The sequence below is a fragment of the Xiphophorus maculatus genome, chromosome 8 (assembly GCF_002775205.1).
Source record: "Xiphophorus maculatus strain JP 163 A chromosome 8, X_maculatus-5.0-male, whole genome shotgun sequence".
In the NCBI taxonomy this organism is placed as follows: domain Eukaryota; kingdom Metazoa; phylum Chordata; class Actinopteri; order Cyprinodontiformes; family Poeciliidae; genus Xiphophorus; species Xiphophorus maculatus.
Window position 1 is genome coordinate 2,536,919 of NC_036450.1, and position 22,074 is coordinate 2,558,992.

General features: G+C 41.4%; 1 protein-coding gene across 4 annotated transcripts in view; it reads left to right on the plus strand.

Annotated features, from left to right (window-relative positions):
- Positions 1-21,828, plus strand: part of wdr7 (WD repeat domain 7) — a 59,288-nt gene extending 37,460 nt beyond the window's left edge. For all 4 annotated transcript variants that reach the window (XM_023338058.1, XM_023338057.1, XM_023338060.1 and 1 more), the window contains 8 exons: positions 1,784-2,011; positions 8,721-8,907; positions 13,913-14,030; positions 14,108-14,257; positions 14,334-14,416; positions 15,227-15,326; positions 20,559-20,663; positions 21,485-21,828. In XM_023338058.1, the coding sequence (XP_023193826.1) occupies positions 1,784-2,011; positions 8,721-8,907; positions 13,913-14,030; positions 14,108-14,257; positions 14,334-14,416; positions 15,227-15,326; positions 20,559-20,663; positions 21,485-21,688 (1,175 nt within the window). In that variant the 3' untranslated portion in view covers positions 21,689-21,828. The remainder of the gene's footprint in view (positions 1-1,783; positions 2,012-8,720; positions 8,908-13,912; positions 14,031-14,107; positions 14,258-14,333; positions 14,417-15,226; positions 15,327-20,558; positions 20,664-21,484) is intronic.
- The last annotated feature ends 246 nt before the right edge of the window (positions 21,829-22,074 follow it).

The following is a 22,074-nucleotide window of genomic DNA, read 5'->3' on the forward strand; positions in this document are numbered from 1 at the left end:
AAAAAACATAGCAGAAAATGTGAACTGTAGATGGAAACGTATTTCCATCTAATTTTTTGAAATTAATCAACCAGAATACGCAAAGCTTGATTTCATGGGATGTTGACGCTACATACAGCTGTAATAAACAGGAAGTAGAGATTGCTAGCTAGCAAAGAGAGTTCGTCGCTCCAAGCTGGAGGTTTTCTCAGGCCTCTGGTAAGGCACAGAACCATGCATCGCTTTGGTTTTAGCCTTTGCTTCTGCTAAATAGCATGTTGGTATAGCACTTTAGCATTAGTGGAAGTAGTGTTTATGATTAGTGCTTCTAGGTTAGCGAAGCAGTTTCCACCACTGATAAAGGAGGCGGAGCTTTTACTGGTGATCCTGTAGCTTCAAACCAACTTTAACTTCTATATATTTATAGAAACGTTTGGGATCCGGCTCTGGCAGCGCTGGTGTTGAAGTAGGAGTCTGGTTGTGTCTGAGGTCTTAGTGCAGCTCTGATGTTGCCGTTTCTCCCTGAACCCCCCAGGTGTTGAAGGTCTTTCCACCTTTCGGAAGTGAGTTCTGTCTAAATCTCTAACAGCGGTGCGTCGCTCATCCACACGGCGTTTTCTATGTGCTGCTCATTGGTCTTTTGATCCGCAGCGTGTCCGCAGCTCTTATCTCCCACTGTGCAACACACATTGGCGGCTCTCGCGCCGCCTCGGCCCCCCGCTGAGCCGGCCCCGCCGCACGCGCGCGCACAAAGGAGGTTATTCCAGGGTCGCCTCGGCGGACACAATGGAGAGGCGCTCCCTCCTTCACAAAGCGGCCGCACGCGTCCAGCTCTGGCAGGAGTCTGTGAACATGGCCGTCTGGGCGTTTCAATGCGTTCCCAGTGTGACTAAAGGCTTTCAGAGCCACAATGAGGCGTGTGCCTGTGTGGTGATTAATGCCGGGACAAAAGAAGTGTGCCGCTCACTTGTTATCAGCTCACTGGAGACTCACCGGGCGGCCTGCAGCTTTTCCAGCGTCAAAAGAAAGAAATGAAAAGGTGGAAAAAAAAAGTCTCCCTTTATCCTGACGCCATCTTTAGACGCCTGCAAAGCAGCAGCAGCGGCCGACGTGCAGCAGGAAGGGCTCAGCTCTTTGTCCTCTCTGGTTCCTCTGGTCCATGTTTAGTTCTGGACGTCGTCTTTAGTCTCTTTACTCAGAAAACCCAGAGAGTCTTCAGGGCCTCAGGCTGGAGGACGGATATCGCTCCATTCAGCACCGCCTGAAAACCAGGAGACACCATGTACATTTCCTCCTTCCCTCCACAAATCCTTCCATTATTGCTGGACAGTATGGCTGAAAAAAAGACATACGCATTTCATTTCAGTCCATATCAAAATTATTGATTAGATATTTTGTTTCTATCAATAATTTTGATAGAAACAAAATTATTGTTTCAATCTGGTGATGTGACCTTTCCTGTTTTATCCACAGTTTCCACTCCACTCCGTTGTCTTTTATTTTTAAGCCGTTATGAGACTCGGTGGCTAAACATTAATCTGCTGCTGCGCAAGTTACTCAACAGGTTGTTGCTAGGCAACCAAAGAGCGAGTGAGTGAAGTAACATTAGAACGGTTGGTTATGATTAAGTCAAAATGAAGAAGTAACAGCTCATGCTAAGTAGTTAAAGTTTGTTGTTAAAGTTTATCAGTTGAATTTCTCTTGTAAATTCAGGATTAAGGATCCAAACGTTACGATTGGCTCAGCAGAGTAAACCACAGGAAGTAGCTGCTATGAACCGTTTCTGTTTCCGTTCCTCCGCCAGGCTGCCTGTCCAACCTCCCGCCAAACGCCAAGAAGATCTCCAACTCGTACGAGGAGCGGCGGAAGCAGGCCACCGCCATCGTCCTGCTGGGCGTCATCGGAGCCGAGTTCGGCGCCGAGATCGAACCGCCGAAAGGTTCGGTGCGCGCTCGAGCCGGAGGAGCGGTGCCGGAAGGCTTCGGACCGACGAGCGGCGGCTCGTCCAACTACTCGCTGGCCAGACACACCTGTAAGTACGACCTCACACCCTGAGAAACCTCTGGGTCAAAGGTCACCTGGTTTTTAATCTAAAAAGTCCCGGTATTAGAGTTCATTACTCCATGTACTTCATCACGGATCCCGCAGCATCACACATCCTTTACTCTACATACAGCTGACACACCTGAAGTGTTTCTGAGCCTCTAAATTTAATAAAACACGAGTTTATGTTTGTGTTGTTTTTGCTCTTGGTGACATTTTTCCTTTCGCTTCTTTTTTCTGTGGTTGAGCCATTTTTCTGTTGCATTTATTTTTTAACGTTTTTGGGTTTCGGAGTTTGCATTGTTCATGTTTTGCACCTATCTGCCTCCGTACTCTTCCTGGTACCTGGACACCACCTAGATGGCGTCTTACGGTTGTCATGGAGACTTGGTGACTTGATGTTACCTCACTTCCTGTCCTGACTGTGTGATAATTTTGGATCTTTGTCATTTCCTGAAGATAAACGTAAACATTATGTTTTCTAGTGTTTCCCATTCTGAACTGTCGCTAAAATAAAACAGAAAACAGAAAATCATTGATTGCTAATTAAAAGTTGCCAAACTCTTTGTTAATTTGGTATGCAGTCATAAAACATTTTTAAACTTTTTGATCATTTATAAATATAGACATGCACATCGTCATGATTATCATTTATTAATGATTTGTTTAGACTTTTTCATGTTTTCACAATATTGAAGCGGCGGTTCAGGTTTCGCTGCAGAATCATCGTCTTTTCCAAACTCATAACTCCACAGCTCACAGACTACAAACTTCAGTGCTGGATTAGCGGTAAGCAGAGAGAAGGGATTGATTTTCACCCACCAGGCCTGACACCTTAAGGAGCTCTGCTCTGATTCCTCACACACCGCCGCACCGCGCCGCGCTGCGCCTCGGCGGGCATCAAACCTGCACTAAGTAAGGCCGCTCTTCCGTCCCGCTGCTCCCGAGCTCTGATAGGCTGCCTCGGGGGGCATCCGCCCGGCGACAGGTCCTGCGCTCCCACTGATAGGCTGTGGAGCGTGAAGCCAGCATCCAGCTCACCTGTGTGGAGTCAGTGAACATTCACTTCATCTGATGGAGAAACTGCAGGCAGAGAATCACGTGGTTTAAATAATGACGCATTTCCTGGTTCATGGCGCTTCGTCTCTTTCTCCCAAACTCACAATATGAAACCAGGAAGAGTTTCAGGTTCTTCCTGTAAATGATTCCTGGTGTCCAACATTCACATTTCTCACTTTGTTGAGGACTTTAAACTAAACAGTAATTTTTTTATGTGATGATTTAATAGCGCTCTAATCAATCAATGAAATCGTGTTTTTTAGAGGTGCAAAAACACTAAGAACCGGAACTGGGAGATATTTTAAATATACAAAATAAAATACAACCAGAAACTATAAATAAAATGGAAATAAAAGCCACACATAGAAGACATAAACCTCTGTAAACAAAATGTGATTAGTTGCTTAGTGATGTTTTGCGCGTAGTGGCTGCTGTCTGGGCACAACGGGGCAGTTTTTGCTTTAAATTTTGACTGATATCTTTGTATTGATTTGAAATCAGTGTATTTCCTAACCATCAAAATTAATAGATTAAATTGAAGATGGATTTTTGCGCTCTGATGTTGTTGTAGCTAGCTGGTAGCGACAACCAACCCCAGCTGAAGGCTAAAGCTGCAGCTTAATTCATTCTGTCACTTTTCTCTGGGTTTTGCAGGTAAGTACCCAGAATAACAGCTCAGATGATGAAGTTAACTCACAGAAGATTCCTTACTGGGAACAGCAGGAACTGGGACCAGTAGCCGTACCCTCCTCTTCCTCCGTCATGCAGGACGGGTTTCTCGTGTCCGTCTGCAGACTCCCATCTTGTTTTGTGTGTTTTCTGGTTTCTGGCTCTGCTGATGACGCTGGTTTTCCAAGGTCTCCTGAGTCCGTGTGGATGTATTGATCTGAGAGAGACGAGAGTTTCTAGAGCAGCGGCGCCTGAAGGCACAAAGGTCACTCAACACTGAGATTTACAGACAACCTCCATCTTCCAGCAGAATCCTTATAGATACTGAAAAATTTGAAATATCTGGAGTCTTGAAATTAGGAATACAGAATGATTAGAGGTGACCTACGATGCTTCATTGAACAGGTTAATATAGGTCTATAAAAAATATCTTTATTACATTTATTGCACAAAATCATTCTTAGACAACGAGATTTCAGCCTGCTCAGTTCAGAATGAGCCGTCTTGTCACTTTAAATCCATTTAAGCTGCTTTTGGCTGTGACCCCCAACTCAAAGTTTACACTCACATGTTAAAATAATTACAGACGTGCAATTATAAAGCCGTACATCTTTGAAAAGCAGCAAACAAGAATGCAGGAAACAGGTTTTGGATGGTGAGTCGTCAACAAAAAAAACAACTTGTCTTTTCCAGCAGCCATTGTACAGCGCAAACAAAACAAAGGTGCTCAGCTTATGTTTGAAATGAAATGAAACTTTATTTCCAACATGATAGTAGTATAAAACCATACACAAGAACAAGGAATGCAAATCTTAACATGCTGGAAAAGGAGCAGGAAGAAGTAAGAAACTTACTAGCGTTGCTAGGTAATGGGGCAGAACTCTGCTGCTGTTGCTAGGTAACGGGGCAGAACTCTTCTGCCCTGTTACGGATGTTTTTTAGAAACAAATGAAAGTACAAAAATGTCTAATACTTGAATATGTAATAATACATCCACTTTAAATATCTCAAGCTACTAAATCACAACCTATCACTGCACTTCCAGACTTTTATTGATGCTCCCCCAGATTATATTGTAGATAATTGTTGATTATTAAACCCTGCTTTGTGCTTTAGTTTTGGATTCAGAGGAATTGTCGTAGTTTTCTGTCTTTGAGGCCTTCCAACAAAATACCTCAAAGTCGGCGTACCATAAAGAAAACACAGGATGCCTTTAAAGCCCAGAGACCCTAAGGGATGATTTAAAAACATGTTTTGTCCTCTCTCTCCCTCCATACCTTCCTCTCCATCTGTTTGCCTGTTTCTTTCCCTCCTCTCTCCAGTTATGAAATTGAAAGATGGATCGCTGTTGTTGGTGTTGTTGGCGAACGGCGCGGGGTGTGATGAATGAGAGCTGTCTGCCCAGTGAAAGGCAGGGTACCGTAGTCCATACAGCAGGGCAGAGATTGATGTTTTCACAGAGTGAGAGGGGGAAATGTTGGGGAGATGGAGCAGAGGAGAGGAAGGATGGACGGATGACAGCAGGAGGAGCGCTGGGCAGTGAGAGGGACAAACTGCACTTCAGAGTTTAGTCTCTGCTCACAGGTAAATGTCAGAAAACCCGGAGCTCCTCCTGAGACTGTTGGCTGCAAACTGTGGCATTTTCAAACATTCATGAGAGCTGATTGGAAATTGAGTTTCACTTCGCAGGATTGGAAAGGCAACAATTAAAAGCAGGAAGACAAATAAAACACTTTTAATTTGAACTTCATCCTCACTTTGTTGGGATGAATGTTGAGTTGGAGAGCGTTTTCTAGGGCCTGGACGTTCATTTCTTTGAATTAATCACTCAGATGTTAAGTAATTAATCACTTTATTAAAAAGTCCCAGGCTGGAACCTTTGTATGGTGTTTCTGGTACAGCCATATTTCTGACGCACAAGCGACATCCTCTGCCAACAGAGATGAGGTTAATTTCTCCGTCTAAAATGGTCTGATTGGACGATGGAAAACACTATTGTTGTGTTCAAGTTGTGCTAAAAGAAGTTAGCCTATCAAAACCATTTAAGGAAAAGATAGCATCTCAATGCTAAACATGTAGCAGCTAACGCTAATGCCAAAGGAGTTCCTGAAACACTGGAAGGCTGAATGGATAGAATAAAACTTAGCAACAATCTGATGGTTGATTTACAGCTACTCAGAGTCAAGCTAACAGTAATGAAGGATCAAGCTAACAGCTACATAAAGATAGTAAAAAATGGCTAACAGATACCCAGAGTCAAGCTAACAGTAACAAATGGTGAAGCTAATAGCTACTGAAAGATAATTAAAAGAAAAGTACAGCTACTCTGAGCCAAGCTAATAAATAATTAAAGTTCAAATGAAATTGAGGAGATCATTTAAAACATTTAAAATATGTAGGATAGATGCTACGTTAAATGTACCTACTACTCTTCTTGTTTGTCATCTATTTTCAAAAAACAGTCACCATATTCTTCCTAAACTCATTTTTAATCTAAATGTAATTTTGCTCGTTTATAAATTGTTATTTTATGTGATTCGTCATTAAAATGTGATGCTGTTAGTCTGGCGGTTTTGTGTTTTCCCATCTCTCTGCAGCCGGCCTCATCCAGCTTTCATCCACTAACCAAGTCCCCGCATTGATTTACCTTCAGCTCTCATTTAGGCTCAAACGCAGGCAGATAAAGAGGGAGAGGGCAGCTGGGGAAGGAAAGCACAAAGCCTGTTAGCGCTCGTTTCAGGCTGCTAAATTTCAGACGTCACTAATCTGTCACTATTTCACACTCACTTCTCCCTACCTTCCTGCCTTCGCTCCACTCTTTAATCACGCTCCGTCTGCTAACGAGGCGTGTTTACTGCCAGCCAACAACTCATTAAGACAAGGCAGCTTCTGACTCAGATTCATGCATCAGATCAGTCTGGAGATGATTGTTGCAGATTGGAGGGAATTTCTCTGAAATATGTCAATTCATTTTGATAATTAACAATTTAAAACATTTAAATCCAATTATTCTGCCACAGCAGGATGATTGGTAGCAGATTTTCATCAGTTGAAAAGTGAAAAATGTCTTAATTTGCATCCGGTGTGTTTTCATCTCCAGGTTTTAAAATATCCTGCAGATTTCACGGCTCAGGTCATCAGAACCGAGTCATTAATGCTTAAATTTACATGCATTTGTACTGAAAATATCTAATAATTTATAGTAAAATCTCTGCTAAGGTTGGGCAATATGGCCTTAAAATAAAATCTGAAAGAATTTTCATAACCAAGTTGATTTTTTTTAATCTATTTTCTTTGTGTGTGAAAAGAAAACAGTGGCATTTATTTCACCGAAGCTTATTAATTACACAGACTAGTTACTGGAAATTAGTCACAATATTAGCGGAATAAAACTTGGAAAAAAGTCATAAAATTACAAAAAAAGTTTTGTGATTATTTCTTCAAAATAGACACGTTATTTATTAAATAGTAATTTGATGCTGATTTGTTAAAAATGAACTATTTCTTTATTTGTAATTTATAATGCAGCAAAATTTATCAAGTCAGGCTGTGTAAAAAAAAAAAATCTTCAAAGTTCAAATTAATAGAAGCTGTGAAACAAGATGGCCGCCCTGGCTGCCGTCACTCTGATCTATGGAAACCCAAAGAGTGCAAACAAAAATGATGAACAAAAATCCAGATTTTCCAGAAATGAAACCTTTGACAGATCATTAAAATGTGTGGTGCTCTGATGAAAAGGTTTTTAAAACCTGGTTCCTGCTGATCGTCAGGATCTTTAGTTTCTGGTTCGGTCTGTCGGTGGAGCTGCAGTAACAGCCTGTAGCTGAATGTTTCAGCCGCCTGTGAGCAGAAATAAACCAATAAGAAGGGACTGGTTTGCCATTTAAGGAGGACTGGGGGATGAAATGCCAGGAGATCCAGCCGATGTTATTAACCGTGCGTCTCTGGAGAAGCGAGGACCTTTAGAGTCACTGCAGGATCATAACTAAAGTAAATCATTGCTCCTTTATTCCATGTTTCTTCATAACGCGACTTTCTGTATTTGCATCTAAAGTGGAGCAGCAATATTGATCAGCGCAGCGTTTCCTCTGTTAGCTTTCCCTGGTTTTACAGAGGATCCTGCAGGTGAAGCTGAAGCTCGTGTGTGCTGTGGGTGTTCGTCTTTGGGGAAGCGAGCGTGTTATTGAGGGGCGGGGGTGTTTACTGGACTCTTTAATGGTCAGCCCGTCCCCACAGAGTCTGGCTCAAATGTCAAGTCAGCTATGAAGTGACCTCCCGTCTCCGTCCTCAGACTGCGCAGCAGCAGGCATCTCCTCCAAACGGCTTCATTCCTTACAGGAAGACGATTTTATTTATGGACCATCATTCAGTTTAAAAGGAACGTCGTTACAGATTAGGCATCATTCTGATGGTCGGCGTCCAAAACATGTCAAAACTTTTCTATTATTTAACGCAGGACTGAACAATAAATCAATAATTATATATAAATATCGTGATAGACGTGATCAATATCAAACATCTTATAGAAAATTCAAGACTCACTGGAAATGATCCAGAACCGCACTCTTTGGTTACCTAGCAACAACCTAATGAGTAACTTACCAACTGGCTCACACAATGTACAAATGAACGTCCTGCCGCCATGTTTGATTTCTAACAGGAAGTTGTGATTGTTTTGAAGCCTCCTGATTGGCTGGCAGGTATTAGCCCTGCGCTACACCGCCCCCTATGGGTTTGGCATGTTTAAAAAACAATGCTAAACAGCAGATTTGTGTGGATCCATGTGGATGAAAACTGTTCTGGAACCGATCCTGTGTTTACGATAGTTTTACAGCGAAGTGGCGGCCATATTAGTTCTTACAGGTGGACAAGGCCTCAGCCTGCTGCTCTTAGCTGCTGAAACCGTTCAGATTCTCCTGGACTTTGGGGAAAGTTGAGCTGTGAATCAGCTTGCTGTGGTTGTGTTTCAGGTAAGGCGCTGACCTTCCTGCTGCTGCAGCCCCCCAGCCCCAAACTCCCCGCCCACAGCACCATCCGCCGCACCGCCATCGATCTGATCGGCCGTGGCTTCACCGTCTGGGAGCCGTACATGGACGTGTCGGCGGTGCTCATGGGGCTGCTGGAGCTGTGTGCCGACGCAGAGAAGCAGCTGGCTAAGTGAGTCTCACACACACACACACACACACACACACACACACACACACACACACACACACACACACACACACACACACACACACACACACACCTGAACGCAGCCTAGTTAAATCAATGCTAAGGTGACCTGCTTCATACCGGAACTGAGAACCAATCAAACATCTGATCTGATGTGGGACTGGAGGCTGAACTTCAAACAGATCAGCTGGTTCAGATTTTAAGTTTCTTACTGCTAGAAAATAAGATGTAAAGTCAACATTTTGCTCCAGTTTATGAAAAATTAAAAAATATTTCTACAGATTTTCATCAGTATTACTAAATTTAGCTCAGAGATTCATGACTTCAGTTCGTCTTTATTTCTCTCCAGGTGTCCAATATTCACACCTTAAACCACTTTTCACTTCCACTAATCCACTATGGCACTAATAACATTTACCATGTTAGCATTTTGGCTAACTTTGAAATCATTTAGCTAGCTTAGCTTCCCCTAAAATAATTTTTTAGATAAATACTGAAGCCTTGATTTACTTGAATGTCTTGTAAAATTTCAGTTGTATATAGTTCAATATCCTGTTGATGTTTTAATCAACAGACATTGTTGACAATATTCTGTTATAGCAAATCATTATGGTTGAATTTAGCGCTATAGCATTAGCTTTTACTAAATACCATGTTGGTGTAGCGTGTTAGCATTAGCTTCTGCTAAATACCATGTTGGTGTAGCGTGTTAGCATTAGCTTCTGCTAAATACCATGTTGGTGTAGCGTGTTATCATTAGCTTCTGGCTGAAAACAGATGCACACCACACTTTTCAGATATTTATTTTTCCTGCTCCTTCAGGCCTGAATCTGATTGATCAGCATTTCAAACATCTAAAATACCCAAAACGTGACAAAATGAATGAAGTCGCTCTGAGTTCTGGCGGGTCTTTGCTGCTCCGCTCGGCTTCCAGACCCTCAGGGTTGTTTAATTGATCGTTGTGCTGATCTGATTGGCTGATTCTGATCCCGTTAAAGCAGTCGGCCGTTCCAGAGCCGACTCTCTGAGTTATGGAGGCGCTGCTGTAATCTGATTGGAGGACATTATGATGATGTAACGATGTCTGTCCCGTTCTGACTGCTGCCGCCTTCAGACAGTTGTGGGTTGAAATCCCAGCAGGCAGAATGCCTGGGTTCATCGCAGACACGTTTTTATTGTCGTTCTTTTGACTTATGACCTTTTAAAATAATGTATTTATTTACAGAAGCTCCTTCAGACGCCATTAATCTTCCAGCCACTGAAGCCATTACTGCTGGTCCTAATGCTGCCGTCTGTAGCGTTTTGCTACAACAACATTACCAGATGTAACCTAATAAACTTTATTTATTCTCCATGACACAATAACCCACCGTCAGGCGCAGCAGTAGCAGTCAGTTCCCCATCACCTGCACAAGCTGACAGGTTTTATTGTTCCCTTTAAAACGACTAAATGTTTTATTATTGCAGTTTTTCCTGGTTATGATGATGTAGCAGGAAGTAGAAAAAGACGTTTTTAATTGATGGTTTCAGTTATGAAATGAAGAAGCTTCCAAAACAACTTGATCATTTCTGGATCTTCTGTTGTCTGTGAAATATTTTTAATGTACCATTAATATACAGGATTAAGAAAAAAATGTACTTTTTTATTCTTTTTTGTTTAATTTGCATAAAAGTAAATAAGAAAATCTGACATTTAAGGGGTTAATAAATAATGTGCACCTTTACACACAAAAAAATAAAATATATGATTATTACAGGCTGTAAATTAAATCCCACTAAACTTTGTTTTATATCAGTAAAAATTACCAAAATTATTTCTATTTGCTAAAAACTCCAGAAAATGTGGAGATTTTTTTCTTACTTTATCTGATTTATTTGAATTGTTTAAATGTGATGAATATTTATTATTATTAAAGGTTCAGTGACTTACTGATCATCTTTTATTAAAAAATAAAGTACAAATTATTTCACTTAAAACATTTTCCCTTGTTTTAAGTGAAATAATCAGGAGTTAAATGTTGGATGGATTTCCATGCAGCTGACCAGCAGTCAGTGTGTGTGTGTGTGTGTGTGTGTGTTAATCCCTTTTCAACAGGAAAATATTTTTAAAGCTCAGCTGAAGGTGTAAAAACCTTCAGAGAGAATCTACCTGCTGGAGGAAACACCTGAATCACTCAGGTCTCAAAATACGTTTTAAAAATGAACAAATGTTTTTGTTTGTGATGCTAAAAATGAAAGTGGAAAATAAAAATCCTTCAGTCGTTTTCATAAGCTGGCAGGATTTCTAAAGATCCTGATGAAAAGTGACTCATCAGAAATATGATTAAAAACAAATCTTCACTCGGTGTAGAGATGACCTTATATCTTCCTGATGTCTTTCCGCCCTGCCGTTGTGTTCAGACTAGCGAACCGCGCGCTAACAGACCTGCTCAGACTAACGATGGTCATTTGAATCATTCAAATCGTCTCTTCAGATGTTTTCTGTTATAATCCAGTTTGTTGAGTCAAACTGCAGCTCAGCAGTCGGTTCAGAAACCTTCCAGTAAATCAATCTGTGAGCCTGCTGGCAAACCAACCAGTTAGCCCATCTGCACCTGACTGGGGGAACCAATCAGTAAGTCAGTCACTCAGTGCCTAAACACACACACACACACACTGCCAGTTCCTTACAGCGGTGGCTCCCTGTCATGTGACCGGGTTGTTCTCTCCTCCCTCCCAGTCAGAAATCAATATCTGTGCGGCTCTGTATCGACTGGCTAATGTCAGCGCGCTATTGGCTGTGAAAGCAGCCATGTTGCCAGGTTCACACATGCTGGAGTCTCTGCAGAAAGCTGAGAGTTCAGGACAGACGGAGCGTTTCAGTCAGAGCTACGGTCCGGTTCAGAACCACGCCGGATTATAGAGGATCAAACATGACACATTCTGAAAATATCACGTAGTTATTTCTATAACACAGGACTGGACAATAAATCAATAAATATAAATATAAATGATACAGCTAATAGAATATTCCTCCAATCCAGAACCGCACAGCATTCTGGGAGATGTAGGCAGAGGAAAGGCTGTAGCCACTAAACCTCTCACCTCTAGCTAAGCTAGGTTTGTGACATCAGCTCACTCGCTCTTTGGTTGCCTAGCAACAGTAGCAACAGTTTCAGGTTTTGTCTCATAGCTGCTTAAAAATAAAAAAACAGCGTTGAGTGAAAACTGATTAGAGAATAAAATGTGACGCTGTCAGCTCGACAGAGTTTCTAATATTTAAAACAAAAACTAATCAATAATTATTGACATCGACTGATATGAAATGATGATATTGTAGTAAATTTTCCAGCCCTGCTAAAGTAGCTTTATACTTCTAGCAGCCAAATCCGACCCAAATCTGATCTGTTTAAAACGTCCATATATGGAACTGAATCATATTCGATTGTTTTCATCTGCAGTCTGAACCTTATCCAACTTTTACGTCATTGAACTGGTGCATTATGGGAGTTTTGTCTCATATAAATGAACTATAAACATAATTTAATTCATTTTTATTCTCTTTGAACTGAACTTGTTTTTGATAAATTAACTTTTCTGACTGCATTTCATTGATTAAATTAGCTTAAGATTAATTTAGCTTTGATTAAACCTTTTTGAGTAAAGAAAGAGAAATAAATCTTTAATTTACAGTCAGAATATTTTTAGATTTTACAGGGAATCATCTTTATTTTTTGTTTTTACTCACTTGCCTCATCATGACATCCAGCTTAACATGAGATGTAAATATAAATGTTGATCCTGTCAGGAAGTCATTTTATATATTTGTATAATATTTCTGTGTTCTAACATTGATCAATCAGAATCCCTCTGGTGATAATCTGGATTATTTCTGCCCACGTTTGGCTCATTAACCTCGGCTGGCCGTTAGCTTCGTTAGCTCAGCCTCACATCAACGCTGCGACTGTTTCCAATTACCGCCAAATGAAACGCTCAGTTCTGCTGATAAATTGCCAATATATTAGCGCCGTTAATTGGCGGCTGTGGCGAGATGTCACTTCCTGTCAGAGGGTGTGTGTTCAGCTGTGTGTGTGCGCCTGCTGCCTGTTGCATTGTGGGAGTCCATTATGCTGTCGCCTGCTGAATGGCTCCCATTGACTCGGCCCTGACATTATAAGCTGCTGCTAATCTCTCCACTCCATACATTAGTGAAGCTCAACCTTTCTTCTTCTTCTTCTTCTTCTTCTTCTTCTTCTTCTTCTGCTTCTTCTTCTTCTCCTGAAGCGGCTCAGCGTCTCAATCCTTCTCTGAATCAACCGTGTGCAACAGTTTGGCTATGAATATCTGAACAATTATTATAAATAAAACCAGTAATTTAAATCAAAATCATGAAGCTTCTTAAAGGGCCAGAATGTATTTATAAAATCCATTAAAAACTGTTAAAATGTTAATAAATAGCTGCGTCTGCATTCAATGAGTTCTGAACTTTTTTAGTTGTTTGGTCATTTCAGGATTTCATTTTTTGCAATTAAAATCGTAGATTTTTTTGGTTTTAATGTAGAAATATTTGCAATAAATTTAGCAATATTTGCTCTTCTATACGACGGTAAATGAGAAATGTCACCTTAACGTCGATCACAGAGGCAGCAGAAATACGTAAGTTGCTCAGCAGGTTGTTGCTAGGTAACCAAAGAGTGAGAGAGTTAGTAAGTTGCTCAGCAGGTTGTTGCTAGGTAACCAAAGAGTGAGAGAGTTAGTAAGTTGCTCAGCAGGTTGTTGCTAGGTAACCAAAGAGTGAGAGAGTTAGTAAGTTGCTCAGCAGGTTGTTGCTAGGTAACCAAAGAGTGAGAGAGTTAGTAAGTTGCTCAGGCCTCGCTCTCTGGAGTCCAGAGGACCGACTAAGAAATGATGGCGGACCGGTTTTGGCCCCCGGGCCTTGAGTTTGATCCATGTTACAGGAGTAGAGTTTTGGGTTCTGGATGTTCTGATCCAGTGTTTGTCTCCCCAGCGTCAGCATGGGTCTGCCCCTCAACCCTCCCGCTGACTCGGCGCGCTCCGCCCGCCACGCCCTGTCCCTCATCGCCACCGCCCGCCCGCCGGCATTCATCACCACCATCGCCCGCGAGGTGAGCCCAGAACCTGCGGGAGCAGCAGGTCCGTTTCGTTCCTGATGTTCTGAGTGAGTGTGGTCGGTTTCCTCCAGGTTCACCGGCACAACGCGGCCCAGGCCAACTCCCAGTCCCAGCAGAACGTCCACACCACCACGCTGGCCCGGGCCAAGGCCGAGATCCTCCGGGTCATCGACATCCTGATCGAGAAGATGCCCGGAGACGTGGTGGACCTGCTGGTCGAGGTGAGCAGAACCGGAGCTCTGGACGCTCTGGCTCCGCTGGGTCTCATGGTTCTGACGATGGTTCCTCTGGTTCCAGGTGATGGACATCATCATGTACTGCATCGAAGGCTCTCTGGTGAAGAAGAAAGGACTGCAGGAGTGTTTCCCCGCCATCTGCAAGTGAGTGTGTGTATTGATGTGATCAGTCGACGTGAACTGATGGAGTGTCTGACCACTGGCAGAGGTCAGAGGTCACTTCACACTTGGGTTTGTTGCAGGAAGCAGGTCAATATGTTTGATTGTGTCTGTGAGCATGTGTTGGTTCTGATCTGTGGTGTACTGAGGTCAGAGGTCGTCTGTTTATTTCGTGCATCAGGCTGTGCGCGCATCTTTAAAAGGTCTTAAATTTGTACATCTAAAGTTAATGCCTTCAAATGTCTTAAATTAAGGAATTAAAATTTAAAATGTCTTAAAATCATTTAAGAAATTCAAGTTGGCCTTAAATACGTCTTGAATTTTAATTTAATGTATTTTGTTTTACTTGTCTGTCAGGCAAACCTTTGGGACGCCTGCAAATCTAATCACTCTGTGACCTGAGGCGGTTGCAGCTACCGCTAACTAGCTGCTAATATACCCTTGCCAGCTAGCTGACTAGCATTTGATGTTTATGATTGGGAAGTGTAATTTTATAGCATTTCGTCTTCGCCATTGGGTCACTTCTGTTGACATTACTACATAAAATATTTTTTGTGATTTTTTGTGTGTGTGTATTTATCCAGGTCTTAAAAGTTGTGAAAAGTCTTAAAGCATTTTAAAATCTTAAACATTGTTAAGTCTTAAAAAGTCTTAACATTGCTGTTAAAAGTGTTAAATGTTAAGTCTTAAACATCGTTCTTAAAAGTCTTAAAATGTCTTAAATTGTAATCATTGTTGTTAGGCCTGACAAAGTGTTAAATATTGGTGTTAAATGTCTTAAACGTTGTCGCCCAGGTTCTACATGGTGGGTTACTGCGACCGCAGCCATCGCATCGCCGTCGGAGCGCGCCAAGGATCTGTGGCGCTCTACGACGTTCGCACGGGAAAATGTCAGGTAGGAGCTGGACCAGCATCCAACCATCCATCCATCCAGTTACCAGACAGGAAATGGTCAGAGATAAGGGGGCGGGGCTTATGCAGCAAAGTTTGTGGGTCGGGAATCGAATCTGCACCTTCTTCCTCTTCACTACACTGCGCCCCTCGTTCCCTCTTTCCCTCCATCCTTCCTTCCTTTTAACCTGTTTCCAATAAAACTCTCGGTTCTTTAAAAGATTCGCTCAGCGGCTCTGATGAGGGAAAGAAACGAGGAGAACAGTTTAACTTCCCAGGATTTTTTTTCTCAGTAATTGATTAATGACAAAGCAGTGACTCTGTTAATCATGTTCCGGTTTGATTGTGTGTGAGAGATGCAGTTTGTGAGCTGTTCCTTGTTTGTGTGTTTTCCCTGTCGGTGTGTGTGTGTGTGTGTGTGTGTGTGTGTATTTGTTGGTAATTTGCTGCGTATTGATTTTCAGTAACCTGAGCAGTCTAGTCTGGCGGAGGGGGTCATTTATATCTGAAAACAGCACGGCCCGATTCAGCCCACATCTCTTTTGATTCTGTGTGTGTGTGTGTGTGTGTGTGTGTGTGTGTGTGTGTGTGTGTGTGTGTGTGTGTGTAAAGGCTGGAAAACACTTCTGTGTGGTATTTGAACTAATTAACATTTAATAGACAACAGACCTGCGGGAACTGTGTGTTACAAGTGTTTTATTTCAAGTGAAGCAGAAAGCTTTCGTCTTGATTAATAAAGTTCAAAATCTTTAAGGATTTATTAATTCTGAATCTTATTGATTCTGCTGCTTCTTGGTGCTTTGAATAATGTCTTCAGTAGAAACAGATTCTCTGGTTAATCCAACAAGTGTTGGAAAACAGAGAAAAGGTTAAAACTCATCAGTTTTTCTCTTACTGTGGTGATAAACGGTTAAAAAAGTGAAGTTAGCTAACAGTGGTGGGAATCGCTAACTAAAAACGTTAGCAGCGCTAATCTTAAAATACTAGTAAACTTAAACATTAGTTACCAAACGCTAAGCCGCTGTACCAACATTGTATTTACCAGAATCTAATGCTAAAGTGCTACATCAGCACAGCCTTTAGCATAAGCTAATGCTAAAGCATTATACCAACATCATATTTAGCAAAAGCTAGTACTAAAGTGCTACATAAGCACAGAATGTAGCAGAAGCTGATGCTATAGTGCTACATCAACATGGTATTTGATGGAAGCTAACATTTAAGTGCTATACCAAAACAGGATTTAGTGGAAGCTAATGCCAAAGTGCTACATCAACAGGGGTTTTAACTGAAGCTAACGCTAAAGCACAATACCAACTCATTACTCAGAGGAAACTAACAATAAAACTTTATACCACCATTATATTTAGCGAAAACTACTACAAAAATGCTAAATCAGCAATGTATTTAGCAGATGCTAGTGCTTAAATACTATGCTAACACAATTATCCAAAGCTATCGCTAAATGATAAATCAACATGGTATTTTGTGGAAACTAACAACACAATATTCAGTGGAAACTATTGGTGAAGTGCTATTTCAGCTAGGCATTTAAGCTAACGCTAAAGCAGTATACCAACATGGTATTTAGCAAAAGCTAATGTTAATGCACTATACCAACACAGAATACAATTTAAACTAGATTTTTTTTTAAAGTTTTCCAGTTGTAAGTTTTTCTAAAATGATCATTTCTAGCAGTGACTTTTAAAAACTCTGTACCAGGAAGCTGCTCATTCTTAAACACAAATATCTTCCGATAAAAAGCGCGACACGTTGAAACGTTTCACGTTTTCAGTTAAAGCTGGAGCTGTTCAGACGGAAAGACACTGACTGCTAATAAAGACTCTGCAGAACTCCAGTTCAGAAAATCAAAACCTTTAAAGAGGTTTATGTTTATTCTTAACCCAGTCGGTTACATGAGAGGGATCAGAACCGGTCCGGTCCGATTGGGTTTCCTAACAGTCGTGATGAAGAGAAGAAGAAGAAGATGAGTTTGTGCTGCTAATCCCGCTCAGCCGGAGCGTTTCCAACCGTAGCGTAGCGGCTCGCTGCAGGACCATCTGCCGCGGCTTTGATCAGCCTCCGTGAACAGCTCTTTGTCAGCTGCGTTGCTCGCTGTGTGTTTCTGTCCAGCTGCCCACTCTGCCTTTTTAACAGACTCTACCCACTCCGCTAATTGAACACAAAGAGAGCGGCGCCCAGATCTCTCCCCTCTCCGCTGCATCTGTTTCTTTCTGGGACGCTTTGTGCATCCTGTCATCCGGCAGCGCCGCGGAGCCGCGACCTGGAGAATCACCTTTCTCCTGACGACACAAACACAAGATTAGCATCACAATGGTGGCAGTTTGTTCTTTTATTCATGGCTCCAGCCTCCAGAAAACTGCTTACTGTAGCCCTGAATCTTCCATCCAACGCTCATAATCTGCAAAATAAATACTCACTAGAAAATTTCTGCCAAATTGTTGATGTCGGTGGGAATCCAGCTGGAAATTAGCATCAATGCTTCTAGTTCAAATATCTCACTACACTTAAAATATCATGAGTAACTTTAAGGCAACATAGAGAAGCTTGTTTTAGTCAATTATTCTTTAATATTGATCAAAAGTATTTGTTCCACTGGCAGATTAATGCAATTTTAAGGAATTATTGACTTAAAACTCCTCATTTATGTTGCTAAAAAGTTATTTGTAAGTCAGTTTTATCTTAACTAAGATATTTTACAGTGCACTAGCATGACTTAGACTTACTCCATTCAGAATGCTAAGTGTGGCTAATACATTCAGAATTAAGTACAATGCTAACTTTAGCTCTAATGCTAATGCTAGCATGAAGGCTAACCAGCAGGTTGAGTAGCGTTAGCTGATTAGCAGCGACGGTGATAAGTCTCCGCAGTGTGATAAACAAACAGGAAGTGGTTTTTCTGCTTTGCTCTGATTGGTTCGTTGGACGGGTGGGCTGCCCACTGTGACACTCTGACCCACTCAGATCATCGAAGCTTCGTGTTGCTGCTGCAGATCATCGGATCCTCTGAGAGAAAATGAATTTGATCTTTTATTTCAGCAAAAAGAAACAACATTAAAACATTTATTTGTATTTTAGAAACATTTCAACATGTCAGGATCTTTGTGTGGTTTTAGTTTTACAGAAACTATTAAAGTTCATTAAATACAGCTAATGTTTCATTTTATTATATTTTTTAATCTGCTACTAGAAATCTTTCCTTTTCAGCATCAATTTGAATTAATGAGTCACAATATTTCATTTCCATCTCAGATCAGTTTAGTATTTTAAATTTGAATTTAACTAAAACTGTTTTATTTAAATCCTGCAGCTGAAAAATCGCTTTTAATTTCTATCACATTTTTTAAGTGTACAAAATGTTTCTGTTCAGTAACAACCTTATTAAAGTGATAAATAAATTAGTTTAATTGAATAGTGTCTGTAAAAAGTAATTTTTACTCTTTTTGTTTATTGCTTTTATAAATCGATTTTGATCAATAAATTTATTTTTTTTAAACAGAAAAAATCTAATTAAAACCCTTTAATGTCAAACTTTAACTGATTTCTACAAAATATTTTACATAAATTAAATAATTTTGTTTAGTATTTTGGTCGTTTTCCTCCATTCTGTCTGATCCATCTCCGTCAGGTTGGTGGGGATCAGGTCTGGGCTTTGACTAGGCCACTCCAGATCCTCCATATTCTTGTCTTCAGAGCGTTTTGGAGTAGCTTTAGCTGGACGTTGTTGCTGACTGACTTTTATCAAAGAAAAGCTGCTGAAACAAAGTATCAGTCAGGGTGAGGATACTTATCCAAACATTCAGAAACAATTTCTTTAATCCAACTGTTGAGAATAAATCAAACAATTTAAATAAAATAGTTTTATGCTGTATGAAAATCCATCAGTTTATATTTAAACAAAAATATGTTTAGCATGACTGGCTTTTATTAAATAAACAATTATTCAGGATATTATTTTAGAAAAGCTAATCGGATTAAATCGATCTTTGAGCGTTTTCAATCAATTCCCAGAATCTGTTTGTTTTTCTGGTTTTAAAGGATAAATGTTGCATTTTATGCAGAGTCGGTCTGTAACCTGGGTTCTGCTCTTGGTACCGACCCGCTGCTCTTTGTGCTGCAGCAGTGGGAGGTTCTGTGTCCTGATCCGGTTCAGGAATGTGTTCTGGTTCCGTTTCCCTCCAGGTTCCAGCAGGACTCCAGAAACCAGAATAATTCTCCGTCCCTCTGCTGGAATCTAATCAGGTTTCCTCAAATAAAAGCAGGGAGGGACTGAATGAAAATATGAGGTTTCTGATTTTCTGGTTATTGTTTGAGGCAGCGGTCGCCCGCGGCGACGCGGCGCCTTAATCTCATCTGGAGGTGAGCGCTGGTAATCCCAGTCGCAGGAGCTTTTATTGCGTTACGCGTCCCGCATCTGGTGGGAGCGGTTATTGCGTTACACGCGGCACGGCGGCGGCGGCGGCCGGATCCGGTCCCCAGAGTTCTGGAGGCATCTGTTGGCCCAGAAGCAACAATCTGGCGGGGCCCGGTTCTCCTGAGACGGGCCCAGGAAACCCAAACCTGCAGCAGAACCGTCCAGAGGTTGATGTCTCTTAGCATTATTAAGGTTAGCAAAAGCGCTAAACAAAATGCTAGCTGCATTATTAGCATATCATGACGCTCTAAAGCTAGCATGATGACAGCAGGAGGAAATGAAATAGTTTGTTAGCCGTTGTGGTCGGTTAGCTCACTGGTTGTTTCTAAATCTGACGGTTTGTTAAACGTCTACAACTGAAGGAAAGTAAAAACTAATTTAGGGGAAGAGAAATGTTTAGCTAAAGCACCAAATGACAGATTAGCTCTGCTATTAGCATATTAGCAAGTTGGAAGAACGGAGTGAGAATCACTCTATAAATATTCTGTTCAAACCGATGAACCAGATTTATTTCTGTTTCATCAGATTAAAGTTTCTGAAGCGTCCAGACGACCCGGACATTTTAAACAAAACTAGAAAAATAAAAGAAACATTTTTTAAATGTAAAAAGCTTAATGATTATTTCTCAATGTTGAGTTCAGATAATTAAATCCATTTTGATCCAGTAATTATAATTAATAAATCTATCATTAACCCAAGTTGCTGCTGATTCAAACAGATTTCTACAGCATTAAATGTTTAACTTTATGAAGTCTTCCTGCCCAGGCTTTTATTCTGAAAGGTCTTCTGTTTCCTCTGCAGAACATCCACGGCCACAAAGGTCCGATAACAGCCGTGTCGTTCGCGCCGGACGGCCGCTACCTGGCCACCTACTCCAACGCCGACAGCCACATCTGCTTCTGGCAGGTAAAGGTTCATCTCACCTCAAACCAGAGAGTTTTACCAGAAATTCTTGCTAATATTTTTATTTGTTTTTAAAATTTAATAACAGAGAAACGTTCAGCAGATCGTTTCCTGGAGCAGCAAGACGTGTGAATAATAAACAGAAAAACCTTCCTGCTCTTCCCAGAACTGTTGTTTAAAATGAAACGTCTTTACGACCTCTGACATGGCTCCCTATGCCACACACACACACACACACACACACACACACACACACACACACACATACACACACACACACACACACACACACACATACACAGAGTAATGGTATTACTGTAAGCATAAACCACTGCGAGTGCCGGCAGGACGGCTGCTGTGGTAATTAGCAGGCAGACGCTTTGTCGGTGTGTGTGTGTGTGTGTGTGTGTGGGGGGGCGTGTGTGTGTGTGTTGGTGTGTGTGTTTTTGGGGGGAGTTGTGGGGGTCGAGTTTCTCCTCCATGTTTTTTTTCTCCTTCAGAATCTGAACTGGTCCAGTTTCAGACTCTTCCTGGTTCCACAGATCTTACTGGGTACAAACTGGTTTCCTCAGAGACAAACTGGAATCGGCTCCATTCCCAGAACCAGAACCAACCAAGATTAGTTGTTAGTTCTGGTTCTGGTTCTTTTAATCTGACTAATTTAAAGGATTAAAAGAATTTTGTCTCATGTTTTGAGTCCAGAAAAGACAGAAAGACGTGTAACTTTTACTGATGGAAGGTTCTGTAAGGTTCTGTGAGGTTCTGTGAGGTTCTGTCAGGTTCTTTGAGGTTCTGTGAGGTGACGGTTTGCTGTCGGTTCCCAGATGAACACCAGCCTGCTCGGCAGCATCGGGATGCTGAACTCGGCGCCTCAGCTTCGCTGCATCAAGACCTACCAGGTTCCTCCGGTCCAGCCCGCCTCGCCCGGCTCCCAGAACCACCTGAAGCTGGCCCGCCTCATCTGGACCTCCAACCGCAACGTCATCCTGATGGCCCACGACGGCAAGGAGCATCGCTTCATGGTGTGATCGGGCCGGGCCCACAAACCCGGAGCCGAGCCACGGTTTGGGACCGGACACGGATTCTGCTGATGGTTCTGATAAAAAAGAAACAAACACGTTTCTGAATGTAGCTACGGAAGAATATTAGTGCCAGAAAAGAATTCTGACGTTTTTTCTCAGAGTCAGGATGTTCAGATGAAGGTTCTGAGAAAACGACAGAATTCTTTAATTTTCTCAAAATTCTTATTTTTTTTCTCAAATTCCTCTTTTTTTCAAAATTTATTCAAAGTTCTGAATTTTTGTCCAAGAATTTATTCTGATTCTGTCAAAACATTTTCATCTGCGATATCAAGAAACTTTATCAAACTTTACATATTACTGTAAAAAGTAATTATTATTATTATTACTGCTAC